This window comes from Taudactylus pleione, unplaced genomic scaffold (genome assembly GCF_031769625.1).
Source record: "Taudactylus pleione unplaced genomic scaffold, aTauple2 ptg000689l, whole genome shotgun sequence".
Taxonomy (NCBI): domain Eukaryota; kingdom Metazoa; phylum Chordata; class Amphibia; order Anura; family Myobatrachidae; genus Taudactylus; species Taudactylus pleione.
Genome location: NW_028285091.1, coordinates 125,556 through 147,410, shown reverse-complemented (window position 1 = coordinate 147,410; position 21,855 = coordinate 125,556). Strand labels below are relative to the sequence as shown.

The following is a 21,855-nucleotide window of genomic DNA, read 5'->3' as shown; positions in this document are numbered from 1 at the left end:
AAGACATTGGATCCATGTGTAACACACTTGGAAGGGTGAACCTGTTATTTTAGTGCCCCTTTACCCCAATCCTACTACTGGACTCATTGATGTAGCTACAGACCAGTAATAGTTCCACTGGGGACAGACCAAATTAGTTATCCTGCAGTTTGGCCGCTCTCCCAGAGGTAGATGTACTAAAGCTCCTAAAACAGACAAGTGGTGGCATTACTCATAGCAACTAACCAAAATCTGTCTATCATTTTGTAGAATACAACAGAGAAATATTAGAATCTGATGAGTTGCTATGGGTAACACCACTTGTTTTAGAAGCTTTAGTAAATCTACCCCCAGGATCCAGCCAAATAGAAAATGGTGTGCCCATGCAGTAGAGGAGGGTAATCACCCGAGTAAGGTGGTAACTGGGGAGGATGAGGTGATCCCCAAGCAGTGACTGGAGGATGCTATTCCTGTTAGGATATTTGGGACACGACTGTGGACCATTTACCTGGTGGGTGGGGACTGTGATTGTGCTTGTTGGAGCACCTCCAGGTATCTGAGATGATCCCACCCAAAAGCAGTTATACTGTTTGTTATATCGCCATTGTTGAAATGTCGACAGTCTTTTTAATGTAACACTGTCCCTAACCCTAATGGAAATGTTGACATAACGGTCAACATTGTGCAGGTTTCGCCATTAATGATGTCAACATTGTAACCATGTGGCCATTATCAATGTGGACCTTCTGCTGTGGACATGGTGACGGCATACCTGGAGATTGCACATGAGGACGATATGGTGCTTGTATTGAAGTCCAGGAAATAACACAAATATAGAAACCTATTTATATGATCGCCAACAGGGAAAACTAAAATAGATGATAAATTGCCATTGCCATTGTGCATTTATCCTCTCCTGCCCCCGCTGTCTCCCCCATAAGTTAGACCTCTCCCTGTCTCATTCTTTGTTACTTTTTACTCTATAAACAACCGTAAGAAGAACAGGCAGCCAGCTTGGCGGTAATCACAGGTTTTATTGCGATATGTTTGTGTAGACCATAAATGAGTATGCCATACCCATATATGCAGTGTACTGTTACTTATTCTACTTATACACTATATAGGGAATACATAGTATAGATACAAAATTACATCACACTCGGCCTGACACAAATTGCATTAGCCACTGCACAGACTATAGCACATTATATACCATAGGAAAGCAATGTGTGTCACTTGTACACAAAGAGCGACAACTAGGACTCTAGAACTAGTCCCATGTTATAATCATTACACGTAGCCACACTATAGCACACCTATCATTGATACACAGGTCATTCCATAGATTGCAGGTGATCAGCTCATGATGCACCACAGTGATGTCACTGATTACAAGAGAACTGATTGGCATGTTTTCCCGTGGATGTTGCATTGTAACAAGGCCCTACATTTAAAGCTGTAGGCCAAGGCCTGGCCGACACCACCTCTAATCATATAAAATACAAGTCCTTTACCAGGGGTAAAAAAGAAATTGACTCTCAGCCACTTGCCAAGTTGGGAAAGCTCCTATAAAAGGAGCACTCTCCAGCAAGTGGGCCTCATTTATATATCTCACCCTAGAAAACAAAATCTTATATGTTGGTGACACAGATTACAACTATGTCTGTGGATGTTAATTAAATTTATAATGTGTTAATATTCCATGTGACCATCATAATGCAGTGATTTTTAAATATACATTCTGTGCATATATTTTTTACCATTTTTATTATTAAAAACAACTCAATTTACAATAGTATTGGTGCCACTCTGTTTTGTGTCCAGTATATCAGGAAATTACTTTTCACATGTGTGTACTTTCTGGCGTTTAAGAAGAGTATGTCTTGGTCCTAAGCTTCTGCCACAGACAGAACAAGAAAATTTATTCTCTCCAGTGTGAGTTCTCTGATGTGTAACAAGGTTTGATTTCACTGTAAAACATTTCCCACACTCAGTACATGAAAATGGTTTCTACCCTGTGTGAGTTCTCTGGTGTACAACAAGAACTGATTTCTCACTAAAACATTTCCCACACTCAGAGCATGGAAATGGTTTCTGACCTATGTGAGTTCTCTTATGTAAATCAAGATGCGTTTTCCTTGCAAAAGATTTCCCACACTCAGAACACAAAAATGGCTTCTCCCCTGTGTGGACACTCAGATGCAAATCAAGATGTGCTTTCCTCGCAAAACATTTCCCACACTCCGAGCATGGAAACGGTTTCTCACCTGTGTGAGTTCTTTGATGTAAAACAAGCTGTGTTTTCCTTGCAAAACATTTCCCACACTCAGAACACAAAAATGGCTTCTCCCCTGTGTGGACACTCAGATGTCTGACAAGATATGCTTTGCTCGCAAAACATTTCCCACACTCAGAACACGAAAACCGCTTTTCCCCTGTGTGAATTCTTTGATGTCTACAAAGATCTGATGTATGAGTAAAACGTTTTCCACACTCAGCACATGGAAATGGTCTCTCACCTGTGTGACTTCTCTGATGTTTAACTAGATCTGATTTTCTGGCAAAACATTTCCCACACTCAGAACATGAAAATGGCTTCTCACCAGCCTTAGCTGGCTGATGGGTTTTCAGCTTTGTGTTCTCTGTAATACATTCATCAGTTATAGTAGATAAAATACTTCCATGTTCTATAAGAGATGAAATAGATTGACCAATATCTGTTCCAACTGGGAAAGATTCTTCATGGCAACCAGAATCAGATGGCATAGCTGCACTGTGACGTACCAGGTGTATAACTGGGGTAATAGCGTTTTCTCCTGGAGAGTCTCTTGTAAAGCCGTTATCTTCTATCTTATCATCTGGCGATAAACGGAGATGTTCCTCTGAGATATTTCTTCTGCTGTGTCCATCTGCTGAGTACAAAATATATGGAAATAAAAGGACTTTTATACATACCATAAAATCCATTTCTGGGAACACTGATGACCTGGGAAAAGAGGCTGGGAACTGTAGCAGGCACTAAAGGGTTAACTAAACTAAAAACTCCACCCCCTCTATCCTCTCAATGTTGGTGACCGCTCGGTACCGGCTATCCACAAGGGACTCAGACGGCACTATGCAGACATTGCTTAGAATTGAATTCACCCAATAAAAATAAAAGCCTAAAATGATTACAGAGTTCCCCACACATAGACATGGGCAGTAAGTCAGTATTTTCTGTAATAAGTGATTATTACTCACCTGTGCTGATATCTGTAGGGATTTCCTCCTCCTTACACTGCTGATCACCCATCACATCTGTCTCTTCTTCCTTCTTTATATTTTCCTCTTTAATATTAGTCACATATTTACCCTAAAAAAAGCAAAAATATAAAATAACACAAGTCTTAAAAAAGAACACACTTTTTCCATTCCCTCTAGAGATTTTTATACATTTCTTCAAGTCAGACATTGGATACAGTCCTTTCGCATTTAGCAGGCTCGACGAAAATGATTCCTCCCCATGTATTTTCACGAATATCTTCAATTTCACGCAAAGGAGGTATATCTTTTTGGTACTCCCTTATGCTTACAGCAGAAGAACCGGACAAGTCACTGGCCATTATTAAATGGGAATATCACCTAAATATATGTCTGGACTCGCATGAATGGGCTACACTTTTCTTTTTTGTATTTAAAATGTCTAGATGTATTTCACATATTGAAATGTATGTGAAGTTACTCTACCGCATTTATTTGACACCTGATAGATTACACAAAATTTGGCCTACTCAATCTAATTTGTGTTGGCGTGCATGTGGTCAAATAGGCGAGATATTCCATATTTTTTAGAACTGCCCTGCTATACGCTCTCTTTGGTTGGAGGTGGAAGATTTGATCCTGAAGGTCACAGGTTTGCGGCTATCTCTTACCCCCTCTACTGCTCTCTTACATATGTTTCAGGATGATGTTCCCACCCACCATAGATATTTTATTAGCCATGTATTTATTGCTACCAAGGCAGCTATTGCCCAGTTTTGGAAGCAGGATAAGCCTCCCCCCATCTTTGATAAAGTCCAAAATAAATTATAGTTTCCGGATGGAAACTTTAAATTGCTCTTACTCTTCTTCTGCTAACTCACCAATGATTAAGTGGTTCAGCTGGCATGAATTTATAAAGACGGATCCATGTCTTCCAATAACCACACATTGATATATCAAAGTTTAGGTGTGTTCTATATTTTGGTTTGTATAATGGGAGTTATGGAGTGTTTTTTACTGTTTGTGTAGGTCATACACTGATTCTGTTTTGTTAGTTTTATGTTATATTGTGATTGACAATTGCCTGTATTTCCCCCTTGTTATATTTTCCCCCTTTCTCTTTTTACTTGTATGTCTTTACAAAAACAAAATTGAAAAAATTCAATAAAAATTATTGTTTAAAAAAAAAAAAAAAGAACCCACTGAGGAAGCCTCAAACAGATGGTGAAACGTGTTCAGGACACTCCCTACAGCCCATGGGAGACAATTTACTCTGTCTGCACTCTTACTGCCTAATTATATTTTCCTAGTATTTATCTATACTTCTGTTTACTCCACTATTGTCCTATTAGTGTAATGTAACCGCATCACCTATTCCATTTACCTAATCCCACATCCATCCACCTATGTAACCCTTATTATACTATTATTACTATCTTATTCCCACTTCTCCCTATTTTTATGTATATATTATCCTCCTTTATTTGAAGTGACAGTGAGCATATTCCACATTATATTTTCCATTTGGTACTCCCCATAGTAATTACCTTTTATATATATATTTTTTTTAAATTGTGTATATTAATTTTTTAAATTTACATCCACAAAAAAATAAATAAATAAGCAATATATCAGGGCGACATGATCAGTGTACAATAATAGAAGGCATAACACAGAGCACTCGGACAGATATAAAGACACGCTAACACACAGGATAATAAATGTGACAGGCCAGATCAAAACAGGAAGCTCAGTAACTCAAAACAATGCGTAACTGTCAGGGAATACACAAAACAGACATTACAGGATAATATCCCTTACAGGATAATAGTATGAAGAAGGTACCTTTCAGGCCCACACAACACAAATCCAGGAGAATGATGAGTAGCATTGTGACGAGTATAAACCCAGCTTTATAGAAAGGATCAGGGCAATGCAGCTATACCCCAGAACCTAACATCAAACCGAGCTGCTCTAATGTGCACCTATCTATGGAAGACTGGTGTGAAGCAATCGATCAAATCAATACAGAGAAATTAACACAGAGTACACACTAGCCATTATCTCCAAACATAGATAACAGAATAATAAACACCAAGGGTCCTTCACCCTGTATGACCATACCCCCAGGTTACTGCATACCTGGATCCCCTAACAAACCCCGCTCCCAACTACTCTATACTATTCTATACTATGAAAACATTAGGGCAACTATTCTAGAGTACCCAAAGGTCAAGGTGTATACTGCCCACGATCGAAGGAAGAGGTGACAAAAGACTCACAAAAATAATGTATAGGATAGCGTACCCAAACTAGCAAAGATTTTGCAGGAAAATGAAAAAATAATTACATAACAGATCAAAACCTTGGAGGCAATTAAGTACGAACGAAGAAAAAAATCTGTATACAGGATGAGGCGGATTTAAATAATATAAAGAACAGAGCAATGAAAAAACAGATGAAAGAAAAAAAAAATGACAATAAGCCAAATGCACAGAAACCATAACAGTATATTGGATAGCAAATGCACATCAAATCAGTCATGGAGGGTCATCCCGTCTTGGGGTATGTGAGCTGACCCATGCCAAAGTCCTCTGAGCACCTGCAGTGAAATTCTGGAAGACCACCACCATCCGACCTCCAAACCTCAACAAGCTACTAATCCTGTTAAAACAAAGAGCAACATCAGGATCCACATAATGGAAAATGTTTGCAAGAAACTGTGGAGATATACAGCAGGTCTGGTCAACAGCAAGGTAAGAATAAAATGAGCTTGTAACAAAATCTCTTTCAATGATGGCAAATTCCTCTGGGTACTTCATCCATTCAAGATTCCAAGGTGTTCAGCTTGGTAATAACACTCTCAGCCTCAGCAATCCCATCCTGCCTGTATGACAAAACTTGGCGTAAAAGAGATAATGCAGCATGCAGTCCCACCACCTGAGCTGCCACCCTCCAGCCAAAGTCAGTAATGGCCTGGAGTTTTTCCATGGTACACACAGAAGGTAGAATCAGAGCAGAGAGGACTGTAACAGTAAGTATCAGCTACAGTCCGGAGGGTAGCATAGAACAGGAGACTAGGGCTCAAGAGGGCCGAGGCGACAGCTGAAACATCTTATATCGGAGCAGGTCAGCAGAGCATCAGCAGGTGTGAGAGCAATAAAATTCCACAGGGCAGCTGTGAAGAGTAGAATAACTGGAGCATCAAACAAATAGAAAGGTAAGGATACCTTAGTCACAGTGAGCCCAGGAATTTGCAGTACAGCCAGCACCTCAGTAGCAGCTAGGAGAAGCAGCAGTCTCAGCTGCATGTGCAACTGCAAGAGGCAGACAGGAACGGACACCAGCGCCCCAAACAGTGGAGACAGGAAACAAAAGCGGAAGTCCAAAGCCATGGAACTCAGAGGCAATGAGCGAGCCCAGCAGCTTCAAACTTCCCGTATGGCGGCAGGCCGAGGAGAACAGCGGGGATTTAATGTCACAGAGCCCAATGCAGGAGATGCTACCAGAGGACAGCAGGCACCGGAGAACAATCCAGAGCCAGGAACTGCTGAGTGCTGAGAAGAGTCCCACAAGACAGCAGGTCACAGTAAACGCGGTCCGGTGTTTAGAGACAATGAAGGCCCCAACATAGCATGGGGGCACAGGAGAGCACAACAGAGATTCGAAGCCCAGCAGAAGCACCCCCAATACACATTTTATATTCTAGATCTTTGCTGGTCTGTATTATAAAAAACAATTCTCCATCCTTTTACTCTCTTGTCCCTTACTTACCTATTCCATCTACTTTCTAGTTTCTACCCATAGGGGTAAATGTACTAAGAATCGTGTCTGGTTGAGAGTGCATTCTTGTGCGAGTTTGGCTTCAGTAAATCTCTAGGTTGCACAAACACAGGCTTAAAAATATGATTCGAACACAAACAGATGGCCAAACAAGCAAATAGAAGTTAATAGACCATTGAACGAACTTGCTAAGACTTTGCATTGTCTGGAATACAACTCTCAGATTTATTAAAAATCGTGTTTCCAAACACAATCGAACATGGAGAAAACTCAGGCCAAAATAGAAGAATCAAATAGAAGACTTCCTCAGCAGCGTGTTTGCATGTGTTTAGAGTGAAAATTAATATGCACACAATCATGATGCCTAGAAAAAGGGCCAAATCAGCTGCATTAACTAGGCTCAAACATGGCTGAATTGGCTACATCAACTCTCCAAAGCACGTGTATGGTATATCGGAGACTCTACCACCAGACTGAAAAGACCCAGTTGCTAGAAACTGAATGCACTCAGCAGATTATGCAGGTACGAGAGAGGCTCTGCTGACCTCGATTTTAAGATGGCGTTTGAACCTGAAAGCATTGTCTGATGGCGAGGTCATACAGATGTGAGTGAACCGTACCAACTTACTCCATCTGTATGACCTTGTCAAAATGGACCTAGACCCAGAGACAGCATCGGTCTTTCACTGGTACTACTGTACTTAGGTTGCACCTAATATCTTTAAAGCAGAACACATATGAGTTACTCATATTCTGGGGCTGGCTGACCTCAAGTTTCCATTTCACAAGGTTTTAAACTGCCATAGAACTTGTGTAATTCACATGTCCAGCTTTAAAGGGATGAGGTGGCAACCCTAACTGGTAGAGTCCTTGGAATCTTACAGGTGACCTTCTCACGCTACCTGACCCAGGTCCTGACAGCATTCATGCCTCCGATCAACACCCGTATCTGCTTCCCTAGCCAGGAGTCAGAGTGGCATGCAGTCCGGGTAGCTTTTTATAGCCGAATGTCCTCAGTGCTCTTGCCTGTACACATATTGGGCTGAGACCACCTAGGGCACCTATTTTCCTCAATCGTCACCATGCCCATTCTACCAACATGCAGGTGGTTAGTGATGCAAAAATGAAAATCATGTATTATTCTGTCCCCCCGGCTCGCTTATATTTATACTTATATTTTTTCTCCGCCTTCCCCATCTTTTCCCTTCTCTTAGGCACCCTATTGTTCTGCTTTATCTCTTTACCTCTTTCTTTTACTCTATTACAGTTATTTTACTGTAGCTTTATTGCAATTTATGAGGTTGTTTCTTTTAATTTTTATAATATAGAAGAACCTTTCTCTTGATGTTTATTATATTTTTTGATATGTACAATTGTTATGTATATGTGATTTACTGTTTATCTCTAAATTGTATGTCTATTGAGATGTAATACTGTTTTATATATCTAGTCCTATAAAGCTAATACACGATTAAAAAAAAAAAAAATGAAAATCATTTTCTCTTGGCTTATGTCAACAAGCTTTTATTCTCAGTAATTCATCCCTCCAGGAGAAATTTGAGGTCGGACAAATGCCAGAGGGATGGCTGCTGGGTAAGTACAGATTTCACTGGCAATCTAAAATTCCTATATATTAGTTGTTACACCATTATTTTAATTGTATTTTGCCAACCAGGAGATTCTGACTGTCTGTTTCTCCTGGCTTCTAACTCTGTTGTCGCTTCCGGATTCTCCCGCTGAGCATACACACACACACACACACACATATTTTATATATATATTAGGGATGTGCAGGCTCGGTTCTACTCGGTTCCGTTCGGTTCTTTTTACCGGATCTTATTGGGTTTCAGCTGTCACGAGTTTTGGATAGCCAATAAGGTTCGGTAAAAAGAACCGAACGGAACCGAGTAGAACCGAGCCTGCACATCCCTAATATATATATATATATATATATATATATATTAGCACTAATCCACGGCACTCTCCAATCCTAGATTTGGGGTGCAACATGGTATGTGACCACATTGTTTAAATAGAAATCACAGGGGCTCTGCAATCACCATAAAAAACTAACAAGGGACTCCCAAGTAAAGTGGGGTTCCTTGGCGGGGGCTGCAAGCTTAAATGCATTAAATCAATTCATGACCAAAATCCCACTATTTATTATTATTGTTAGTTATTATGGTGAGTGCATATTCGCCATTGTACTCAGATGCTGTCTATGGCATAATCTGGCATAGGGGCAACCTGTACCCCCAGATTATGCAATAGACAGTGAGCAGGGAGGGGAATTTGCTCCAACAGACACTCTGAGCACAGAAAGTGGAATGCAGGTCAGGCGGCAATTAATCTGAGAGCATTTTTCACCTTAATTCCATACAGTGTTATGTTTTAGTGGTTGAGTTTTAAAAATACAGAACAAATACCTTTGGGTTGGTGTATCAAGCAGTGTAATTAGCGAAGTGGATCAGTGTGGAAATGTACCATAGCAAACTGTCAGTGTTCATGATGCAATTAGCTACAAATGTTTAAAACATTAGTAGAACAAGCTGATTGGCTGCTATACCCAACTTCTACAATCATCCATTTTCCCAATGTTACACTGCTCCACCACTGTTCCAAATTCACTTCACTCAACAATTTTGCCTTTGGAAATACAGTTGACATTAGAATGCTGGTAATTGTGTGCACATATGGAAGTACCATGTGTGTGTGTTTTGACAACAAACATAAATGTTGGTATAAGGTGGATGTTTGCAAACTGTTAAAATACAGAGGGCTAGATCCAATTAGGTGCGAATTGCAAGTAGCGAGTTTGTTTCTTTAAACTCGCACACTTTGCCGTAAAGCGCGCTCCTGAGAACTCTCCAATCCAATTAAAAATGCCTATTTGCACTACTCGCAGCGGAGGGGTGTGAATTGACTGCCAAATTAAATTTGCGAAAAATGCATGAAAATGTGGGGAGACCATCCTGGACCCTCCAAAATGGATAATTTCATTATTAGCAGGACCGTATAGACGGCTATTTGTGGCCATTAGGAAGTTACTGTAGGTTTTGAAATGGTGTCAAATGGCTGATTTGTGTTTTGTTTTTTTTTTAAATGCAAGAAAATGATAAAAAAAAAACTTTTTTCGTTTAATCTCAAACTAATTAAACGAAAAATGCAAAAAAAATCTAGGAAAAAAGGTGATTTTGGGGCACTTTGAAGGCACCTTGAAATTTTTTTTACAAATAAAATGATAAAAACAAAGATTTTTCAAGTAAAAAATTATTGTAATTAAATTTGGATTGACTAAACTAACAAAAAAGTTGATTTTGGGGTAATTTGAGGAATTTTTTTTTCTTTACCCCAAAAAATGACATGTAATTATTGGACTAAATAAGCTAATTAGAAACTTCCAATTGCCTAATTGGTCATTAGGGGGGGTGTCCAAGGGGTTCAACACAGTGTCCCCACATTTTAACCTTAAAATAAAGATTTTCCTTTCCATCTCTCACCCTCAGGGAGGTGCGAGTGGAAAGTTGCGAATTCAGTCTGACTGATCAGTGCGAGCTGCTAATTGGATTGCAAAATTAATTCGCTATGCCAATTCGAAGTGAAAATCGCAACTCGCACCTAATACAATTGACCCCAGAATCTTTACATTGTCTCTGCATAGGGCCATTTTACATGTGTACCTACATTTATATAGTCTGTATGTTTGCCGAAATCGTGGCCTAAAATGGTGTAATTTATACTTTCTTTGGTTATTATACACACTTGATCTCACATAACGTTTGCACACATTAATTACACAAATTGTTTGCAAAATCTTTATCAAACATAATTGTACATTTTTGTACAAGGAAATGACAATATAAAGAATGCAAATACCACACTTGGCAGGAAAATAAAGTATTTAACAGCTTTAAAACTTTTTCAAAGTTTTTTTTCTTTTTAGAACATATAATTTTTGGTTTCTTTCCTTAACACTCACAGCCGTCTCCTAGGTGCACCCCTGCCAGCCCTGGGTTGCTGTGAGCCACCTCTTGTGCGGAGTGTCGGTCTGGGTGGTGTGGTTACAGGGGTAGCGGTGCCCGGCGTACTGTCAGTCCATGTGCTTGGGTTAGCTTCAGGTAAGCGGGCCAAAAGTTGGGTCCCCAAACTTAATATTGTTGCATTCAGGTCCCGAGCAGCATTGGTTTGTGACTCCAGCATTCCTAAGAAGGTGTCCTGGAACCTATTATTGGATTCCCTAATCTGGTCCAGGTTGCTTGCCGCTCTGCTGACCTCAGCCGTTAGTGCCGTCAGGCTGTGATTGCGTCTGTGTGCGCTCTTGTTAAGGTTAGAAAGTTGGCGTACTTGGGACGTGAGGAGAGATAGCTGCTGAGTTTGGAAAGCAGACAGACTTTGCCAAAACATAGAGTCTGGCTGGGCAGGAGGAGGGCCAGGGCTTATTTGGGGTTGTGGGCTTTCTACTGTGGGGGTGGCTGGCATTGATTGGCTCATGGGGTATAGATGTGGCGTCACCATTTCCTCTTCTGCCTCTACAGGTTCCACATTGGACACTGGATCCATATTTTTGGTTTCATTGTCTCCAGAACCTGTGTCAGACAAGTGGGTAAGTAATAATAAAACGTACAATATCCACATAGCATTCGGCTGACTTTGCCCTTTGTGTAACTGGCAAATACAAACTAACAGTAGTGTGGGCAAAGCCTACAATGGACCCTACAATTTGCCAGAATTATCTTGCTCTATATACAGCGTATAGACATATTAATGTCATACTCGGAAGTCTGGCTGCTTTGATGAATACATTGGCCTGAATCACCTCTGTCCCCTACAAAGATGCTAATGTTTCCTGCAGTGGTAACACCTGCTAGTGTGGTTGTGTTGGACCAAATTGACCAAATATTGTTATGTACAATGTGAATGTTTTTGTTTTTAAAAAAAATCACAGACTCACCAACAAGAAGTGGTGAGCAAGGATCAGAAGTCTCCCCTGATGAGGCCAACATGGACATCCTTGGAGGCTTTGCAGCTGACTTTGCAGCTGAGGGACGTTGCCGGCGTCTGGGAGGAGATGATGGACCTAACAAAAAAAAAAAAAACATTTCACCAAACACAACCACACTTTGGTTTCTTGTATGAAGGACAAAGACTTTGTGCACATCTCTTTACCTGCCTCCTCCTCATCCTCAGCCTCTAGCTGCCTTCTCGGCCGCATATGAGACGCTGGGGGTTGTGCTGTGAATTAAATTAAAAAAAAAACATGAATAAATCTGCCTTGTCAGTATGCAAGCCATGTTTTTCTATGTAAAACGGACAATTCAGGTTTTAAAAACACGCATATTGTGGGTCATATTTAGCAGAACATATAAAAACCTGGCAGGTAGAACAGAAGTTCTTCTAGTTTGCTCCAAACATGGACAAGGGAGCAAACTAGAAGAACTGGAAAGTTGAAGAACAATATGAGCCCCTACGTGGCAGCACAATGATAATGCCGCTACATTATTTACAAGTATGCAATCCATAATTAGGAGGCACAGAACAGGCAGCGGTGTAATAATACGTTACAGTACAAAATGGCTGTGTTCTTACACAAAACACAAATCACAAGCAGTATGTAACACAACATGGACACTCACCGGGCGGCCTGGGGGCATCGGTGTCACACACGTGCAAGCGGGCCATGACCTCTGGAGGAATTATGGTCTTCAAGGGCTCCTCGTATTTAAGGTAGTCAGCTTGGTATGTAGAGACCGCACCAGTCAGCCGTGCTAGCCTGGACTCCTTGGCCATTTTCACCTTCACCCTTCTTTTGATATCCGAAAAGCGTTTTTTGCAGCTCTCCTCACTGCGACGGATGTGGCCCTCAGCATTCACAGCACGTACAACCCTGTCCCAAATGGCTGCTTTACGCCGCGCAGTAGTGCGGGCAGCCAGACGTCCAAACAGTGATTTATGGTATTTCATGACTTCTGTCACCAACGCAAGGTTCTGCTGAAAGGTGAACTTGACATTCCGCCCAGTTCTGGTCTTCCTCCGCACAGTGGGTATGCTATCAGTCTCCACATCAGATTCTCCAAGTGGCTCCTGCGTAACCAACTCCTCTGCCTCACTCTCTTCCTGCACCTCCTCATCTCGAGGCACGCTCCTCTCCCCCTCCATGGACAAACACAGAACACTTAGAGGGAAAAAGACAAACAACACAAATCAAAACTAACTGTAACACACACACACACACACACACACACAAACACACCCCTGGCTCTCTCACAAACACACACGACAAGACTATATTAAATAAACGATGCAGACAGAAAAAGACAAACCTAAAAATAACAAGACAACAATTAAATACGCAAGAATACTTACACAACACAACCTCCAAACTATGAACAAGCTTTTCCTATATGTTTCTTTCCTAACTCCACCCGCGCCTAATACAGAAACCCACTACAATGCACGTGTTCGGATCGGTTTGGGGCCTATTTATGAGATGAAACTATTACATGTGATGTTCACTACTAATGTGAACACGATAGGAAGTGTTTTCTGTGTTCATTCCTGTTTGATCGCGTCTAAACGTATTTTGGGTGTGCGGAGTGAATCGCAAACGGGGATGTCCGGCAGAGTTCGGCGCAACACGACGCAACTAAACACCATTGCATAGACCAGGGATGGGTGAACCTTTTTTCTGCCGAGGGCCATTTTGATATATATAACATTATTTGCGGGCCCAGTACAGGCCGCGACCCCTCAGTGTGATGTCAAACCACAATCACCGGTCATTACAGCAATGCCCAGAGCATCCTGAGGATGGTCCGGGAAGCTTTAAGGGCACCGGTGTGACTGTCTGAAGCGTCCTAAGGACGCTCCAGCTGGCGCTGCTGCATAGATTCTGGCTGCAGGGTGCCATTCTAGGCACCCTGCTAGCCAGATGAGGATGGCGAAAAAAGCTCACCAGACGAAATGATTCTGATGGCATTATAAGGCGCCCGGGCCTGAGGTTCCCCGTCCCTGGCATAGACCTTCGAAAAAAATACTGAGTAAAATATACAATACTTAATCAATTGTGAAAAACTTGCACGTGGCCCAGCGATATCCTGCGTCTTCATTCTCCACCATGCACGATTCTTAGTGAATTTATCCCTTACACTTTTCCCATATGAGTATCTCTAACTCCCTGACTCTATATGGCGGTACTCATACGTAATCCTACTTGCACTTCATGTAACAGAGATAAATTTTGTGCTACACATTCATCATCATTATTCCAGCTCCTCCCCATATCCGTATGGAGGAGGCTCATCACCAGAGATCCATCAGGGCAGGAAGACACCACACACAGCACTACACTGCAGCTCATGGCTCAGTATCACTGGGGTCTAGATTTCACTAAGTGGGGGGACATAGTGCTGATAGCGCACACACCCACACCACAACATCGAAGGGCATTAATACATCTGTAATGCATAACAATACCAGATTTCATTCACTGAGGGTAATCAGAATATCAGTGCATAAGACACACACAGCTGCTCTACAGATTATATAGTGACAGTCACTTTGGTATTTGGCGAGACCCTAAATCCCATCTACCTGATCCTCCTGTGGGGTCCTGTGATTCTCCTCTGTACAATCCTGTGTATAATGAGGACGGGGACATCTCTCTGGGGTATCTCTGTTACTGGATCCATCTGTAGGAGGCACACAGTGACTGAGTACATGGTTTATATGTGATTATAAGAACTGCACTCTATTACCATAAATGAAAGTCACCACTGGCCCAGTGAGTAAGTAGTCAGTGACTAAGAAACTGCTGTGGTGACAGAACACGGAGAATATGTGACTCTTCTCTGTAATAAGTGATTATTACTCACCTGTGGATATATCTGTAGGGATTTCCTCCTCCTTACACTCCTGATCACCCCTCACATACGTCTCTTCTTCTGTCTTTATATTTTCATGTTTAATATTAGTCACATCTATACACTACCAAAAAAAAAAACACAACATGAAATAACACATCTTGAAAAACATCACTGAGGAAGCTGCAAACTGATGGCGAAACGCGTTCAGGACACTCTCTACAGCGTAAAGAAAACTACTAACACTGTCTGCAGTCTTATTGCTTAATTATGTTGTTACACTATTTATCTATACTTCTATTTATTTTTATCTTCTGTTTTCTTTTCTATCCCTTTACCTGCTAGTCACAATCTCACTTTTCTATAGACGTGAGCGGTTCGTCGGATTGCAGAACGAGTCAATATTTCACAGATATCTGTGCCAAGTTGTCTGTGAAAGATTACATTTGCCTTGTTCTGAGCCCTGAACTTGGTGCGAACATCTGAGGCAAAACCGAAACGCTCCACTCTCTCACCAATCACACTGACCCCATCTCCCTTCCAACAGTTTCTGTCCTACTTATCTATTTATGTACAGGCACCCATCACTAGCTCCTTGTCAGCCTTAGACCACACTCAGCACTGTTCTCACATTGGGGGAGCTGTACAAACGCTTATACCCCACGCTCATCCTATCAGTGTAATGTAGTGGTTCTCAAACTCGGTCCTCAGGACCCCACTGGTCACGTTTTCCAGGTCACCGAGCAGGTGCACAGATGCATTCACTGACACATTTTAAAAGATCCACAGATGGAGCTAATTATGTCACTTGTGATTGTGTGAGGAGATCTGGAAAACATGCACTGTTTGGGGTCCTGAGGACAGAGTTTGAGAACCTGTGGTGTAATGTAACCACATTCCACCGTATTTACTAATCTCACTTCCAAATCTTCACCTACATTACCCCTTATTATTTTTATTTATTAACAGTTTCTTATATAGTGCAGCATATTCCGTTGAGCTTTACAAATGGAAACAGCATTAATAGAACACAACTGGGTAGTAACAGACAGACATAAAGGTAAGAGGGTCCTGTTCGCAAGCTTACAATCAATAGGGAAATAGGTGTTAATAAACAAGGATAGGTGCTACATATTGCAAATTGGTGGCGCCAGATTGCACAGGTTATTGGTAAACTGTGTGATCCAGTACCACATGAAAGTTGGCTAGGGTTAGGAGGATGTGAAATTGAAGAAAGAGAAAATATGTGATGATAGGTGTATACTGTAAGCAAGGAGTTAGATAGGGAAGCTATGAAGGTTATGTGGGCGGTGAGTTTTCAGGGAATGCTTGAATGTTTGGAGACTAGCGGAAAGTCTTACTGTGTGTGGGAGGGCATTCCACAGGGTAAGTGCAGCCCGAAAAAAGTCCTGCAACCACGCATGGGAACAAGTAATTCGTATGGATGAGAGCCGCAAATCTTGTGCAGAGCGGAGATGTAGAGTTGGAAGATATATTGAGATAAGTGAAGAGATATATGTTGGTGTGGTTTGGTTAATAGCTTTATGTGTCAGTGTAAGTAATTTATATTGAATACGGTAGAAGACCGGTAACCAATAGAGGGACTGACAGAGTGGATCAGCAGACAATGAATATTAAGCGAGGAAGTTCAGCCTCGCAGCTGCATTCATAATAGATTGTAGTGGCAAGAGTCTCTTTTTAGGAAGACCAGTAAGGAGACTTTTGCAATAATGAGTGCATGGATTAGCGTTTTTGCAGCGTCTTGTAGATTACTTCATATTATATATCCTATTTCAATCAGTGATTTCTAATTATTTTTATATAATTTTTATTTTATTTATTTGTTTTATTTTTTTACTTGTATTTATTTTCATTGTTATTAATTATTTAGGTAAGCAAAACAATGTTTTTACGTTTTGTACTTTTTATATTTTATATACATTTTTATTTAAAATTGTTGAGACCTATATCTTAGTGGCACACAGGAACACTTTTTCCAATATAAGGAGCAACCCCACAATGAACAGATCATCCTTAAAAAAAGCATCCGTAGTGATGCGAAACGTTGGAGCAAGACAAAGGCACCTTCAGGAGGCACGGACCAGAGCAAGTTGGACAACAAGCTAGGAGAGCAGCCGGCGTCTGACGTCATCAGAAGCCACCACGACTGACTCCATTCAAGTCCCCGTCTAAGATCACTGGCAGCCACGGAGAAAGGTAATAGTGCTGCAAGAAGACCAAGCCACCTAATGGATAGGGACAGTTAGGGCTAGCAGCTACCTCAGGGCATTGTGGACTCCCTCTGTTTACCGGGCACCGGACCTCCTTCTGCCTCCCTGCTCTACAAATATTGACAGAAGTCATAAACATTGTGTCTCATTATTGTTGATGCCTACCCTTCATTATTTTCATTTATATTATTTATTTCTTTCATTAATTTTTATTGACATCTTTATTTTAAGTTTATTTATTACTTTTTGTTTTTAGCAAAATTTTGATCACCACACACACTAGCGCTTAGTGGCAAACCTTCTGGGTTCATCATACAAATTACTGTCTACTTTCACCGAGCAGCTTTTAGCCACAGCGCAGCAAACGATCATAATCTTCAAGCTATGTTTTTTAGATGAATGTATCATGATTTTGGGACAGATTGAATGTGGGGAACAAAGGACAGTTCAGAGTCAAGCATGACACCTCGGCAGCGGGCTTGTGGGGTGGGGCTGATTGTTGAGTTGTCAACAGTGATAGAGAGATCAGGTCGGTAACTACTGTTGGCCGGTGGAAATATAATTAATTCCGTCTTGGATATACAGGTTGAGTCTCCCATATCCAAATATTCCGAAATACGGAATAATGTTGGCATGACAGAGATAGTGAAACCTTTGATTTTTGATGATTCAATGTACACAAACTTTGTCTAAGGCACAAATTATTACAAATATTGTAGAAAATCACCTTCAGGCTGTGTGTATAAGGTATATATGAAACATAAATTAATTTCATGTATGTACACAAACTTTGCTTGAGCCACAAAATTATTGAAAATATTGTATAAAATGACCTGCAGGCTGTGTGTATAAGGTGTATATAACACAAATGCATTCTGTGTGTATATTTGGGTCTCATTCACAAGATAATTCATAATGATATGCAATTATTCCAAAATATGGAATATTCCGTTATCCAAAATGCCCCTGGTCCCAAGCATTTTGGATATGGGAGACTCAACCTGTATTAAGATTGAGGTGGCGAGATGCCATCCAAGAGAGACATTCAGTGACACGGACCAGCACGGATGGTGACAAATCTGGGGAGGAGAGGTAGATATGAGTATCGTCCGTGCACAGTTGATACTGAAAACCAAAAGAGCTGATCAGTTTTCCAAGAGAGGTGGTATAGATAGAGAAACTATTAACATACTATTTCCATTTATCCTTATCTTTATTTACTTTTTTATGTATATTTTACCCTCTTGTATTTGTAGTGAGCATATTAAATTCCATTTATACCACATTGCGGTTTCCATCTAGTACTCCCTATAGTACTTACCCTTTCTATCTTTGGCCCTGATTCAGAGCCGGACGCTCTGACCAGAGCGCTCGCTCTGAATCAGGCCCACCTCCATAAATATGGAGCGTCCTCCTGGGCGCTCGTATAGCTGTGGGTCACCACCCACAGCATATATGAGCGTGCAGGATGATGGTCGCGATGGTCTTGACCATCGCGACCATCGCCACTGCGAGCAGAAGCCTGCGGTTGAGTTTCTGAACCGCAAGGCCAGGAGTGATTTTGGCTCTATCAGAGCCAAAATCACTCCCACTGACATCACTAGTGATGTCAGTGGGGCCGGCTTCTGACGGTAGGCGTCCTTGGGAACGCCTCCGTCTGGCAGGCACGCCCACCAAAGGGGGCGTGCTGTCAATCAACATCGACAGCACGCCCCCTTTGATCAGACACTACGAGCGAAGGAAAGTCCTTCGCTCGTCGCGTCTCGCGCATGCGCACGACGGAGCTCCCTCCGTCGTGCGCATGCGCAGTGCAGACCATCGACCCACTTGTGAGCGGACAGCCGCTTGCGAGTGGGTCTGAATCAGGGCCTTTATGCCTATTATGAAACCAAATCTCCATCCTATTTCTCTTACGCGCTCCCTGCTGTCAGTGACTGGATAAAGAACTATCTGATTCAGGCAGGAGGGTTGGGAATCCGGGAAGCTGAGGCTGCTGCAGATGATGTGCAACTTCACCGTCCAGGACGAGCTCGGCTACTGCGGTATTGAGGAGTCGCAGCTGGAGCGCTGATGCCTGCGCAGGTTGTTCCAGAGGCTGTAGGAGCAGAACTGCCCACCCCCCCCTCAGGAGATGAAGAGCAGAGCCCCAGGCCGGGATCAGCACCATCATTCCCCCACCTGTCCCACTGCATGGCCGCCCTCTGGGACATGGTGGAGAGGCCGCGTTCCGGGCTCCTGGGGCAAATAGTCCCCAGTCTCTCCGTCATCTACATGGCCACCACTGCCATCAGCCTGTGTGTCAGGCCGAAGAGGACAGGCTGTGTGCGCACTCATACTGACTCATCATAATCTACTTACTGTCAGTAATAGGGGGAGTGCTTACTCAGTGTCATCATCCACTACTCAGGGCTTTGGAGGGGAACTAATGAGGCAAATGGGGTGATCTGAGGGGCATGTGAGTGGTAAAATGGAAGAGGACATTTAATATTATGCGACACTTTAGTGCCCACTATACATAATACACCACACAGCTATAGCAGACCTCCCATCTGTCCTTAATACACCACACAGACATAGCATGCCTCCCATCTGCCCCTAATATACCAAACAGTTATAGCATGCCTCCCATCTGCCCTTAATACATCACACAGCTATAGCATACCTCCCATCTGCCCCTAATATACCAAACAGCTATAGCATATCTATCAGCTGTCCGTAATACACCACACATCTATAGCATACCTCCCATCTCTCCCTAATACATCACACAGCTATAGATTACCTCTCATCTGTCCCTAATACACCACACATCTATAGCATACCTCTCATCTGTCCCTAATACACCACACAGCTATAGCATACCTCCCACCTGTCCCTAATACACCACACATCTATAGCATACCTCTCACCTGTCGCTAATACACCACACAGCTATAGTATACCTCTCACCTGTCCCTAATACATCACACAGCTTATAGCATACCTTTCACCTGTCCCTAATACACCACACAGCTTATAGCATACCTCTCATCTGTCCCTAATACACCACACAGCTTATATCATACCTCTCATCTGTCCCTAATACACCACACAGTTTATACCATACCTCCCACCTGTCCCTAATACACCACACAGCTATAGTATACCTCTCACCTGTCCCTAATACACCACACAGCTTATAGCATACCTCTCACCTGTCCCTAATACACCACACAGCTACAGCATACCTCTCACCTGTCCCTAATACACCACACAGCTACAGCATACCTCCCATCTGCCCCTAATACACCACGCATCTATAGCATTCCTCCCACCTGTCCCTAATACACCACACAGCTATAGTATACCTCTCACCTGTCCCTAATACACCACACAGCTTATAGCATACCTCTCACCTGTCCCTAATACACCACACAGCTATAGCATACCTCCCATCTGCCCCTAATACACCACACATCTATAGCATACCTCTCACATGTCCCTAATACACCACACAGCTTATAGCATACCTCTCACCTGTCCCTAATACACCACACAGCTATAGTATACCTCTCACCTGTCCCTAATACACCACACAGCTTATAGCATACCTCTCACCTGTCCCTAATACACCACACAGCTATAGTATACCTCTCACCTGTCCCTAATACACCACACAGCTTATAGCATACCTCTCACCTGTCCCTAATACACCACACAGCTACAGCATACCTCCCATCTGCCCCTAATACACCACACATCTATAGCATACCTCCCACCTGTCCCTAATACACCACACAGCTATAGTATACCTCTCACCTGTCCCTAATACATCACACAGCTTATAGTATACCTCTCACCTGTCCCTAATACACCACACAGCTATAGCATACCTCCCATCTGCCCCTAATACACCACACATCTATAGCATACCTCCCACCTGGCCCTAATACACCATACAGCTACAGCATACCTCTCACCTGTCCCTAATACACCACACAGCTTATAGCATACCTCTCACCTGTCCCTAAAACACCACACAGCTATAGTATACCTCCCACCTGTCCCTAATACACCACACAGCTATAGCATACCTCCCACCTGGCCCTAATACACCATACAGCTATAGTATACCTCTCACCTGTCCCTAATACACCACACAGCTTATAGCATACCTCCCACCTGGCCCTAATACACCACACAGCTATAGTATACCTACCACCTGTCCCTAATACACCACACAGCTTATAGTATACCTCCCACCTGTCCCTAATACACCACACAGCTATAGTATACCTACCACCTGTCCCTAATACACCACACATCTATAGCATACCTCCCACCTGTCCCTAATACACCACACAGCTATAGTATACCTACCACCTGTCCCTAATACACCACACAGCTTATAGTATACCTCCCACCTGTCCCTAATACACCACACAGCTATAGTATACCTCCCACCTGTCCCTAATACACCACACAGCTATAGTATACCTCCCACCTGTCCCTAATACACCACACAGCTATAGTATACCTCCCAACTGTTCAGTGGGGGAAAAATTTGGAGGGGAGCACTGAGCAGCAGGTGAATAGATGCCATGAGCACGGCAACTGTTCAAAGAGCGAGGACAGTCGGGGTAGCCTGCAAGTCCATGACTCTTTTTGGGAGCCCTCCATGGTGAGCACCACACGGTTTAGTATCACTGTGAACTAGATGTTAGTAAGTGGGGACACTGAGCTGATATCACACATACACAACACACAGCAGCACATGGCTCAGT

The 21,855-nt window shown here is 42.4% G+C and overlaps 1 protein-coding gene across 3 annotated transcripts in view; it reads right to left on the bottom strand.

Moving 5' to 3' along the window:
• Nucleotides 1-1,002: 1,002 nt before the first annotated feature.
• LOC148477777 (uncharacterized) overlaps nt 1,003-21,855 on the bottom strand; it is a 41,948-nt gene continuing 21,095 nt past the window's right edge. The window contains exons 6-11 of one of the 3 annotated variants that reach the window (XM_088456165.1): nt 14,874-14,985; nt 14,593-14,690; nt 12,636-13,152; nt 12,169-12,234; nt 11,954-12,079; nt 10,894-11,588 (exon numbers count right to left, since the gene is read on the bottom strand). In XM_088456165.1, the coding sequence (XP_088312291.1) occupies nt 10,978-11,588; nt 11,954-12,079; nt 12,169-12,234; nt 12,636-13,152; nt 14,593-14,690; nt 14,874-14,985 (1,530 nt within the window). In that variant the 3' untranslated portion in view covers nt 10,894-10,977. Of the gene's footprint in view, nt 2,892-3,219; nt 3,332-10,893; nt 11,589-11,953; nt 12,080-12,168; nt 12,235-12,635; nt 13,153-14,592; nt 14,691-14,873; nt 14,986-21,855 lie in introns of those variants that run through there. The other 2 variants (XM_088456166.1, XM_088456167.1) reach the window with 2 other exon arrangements.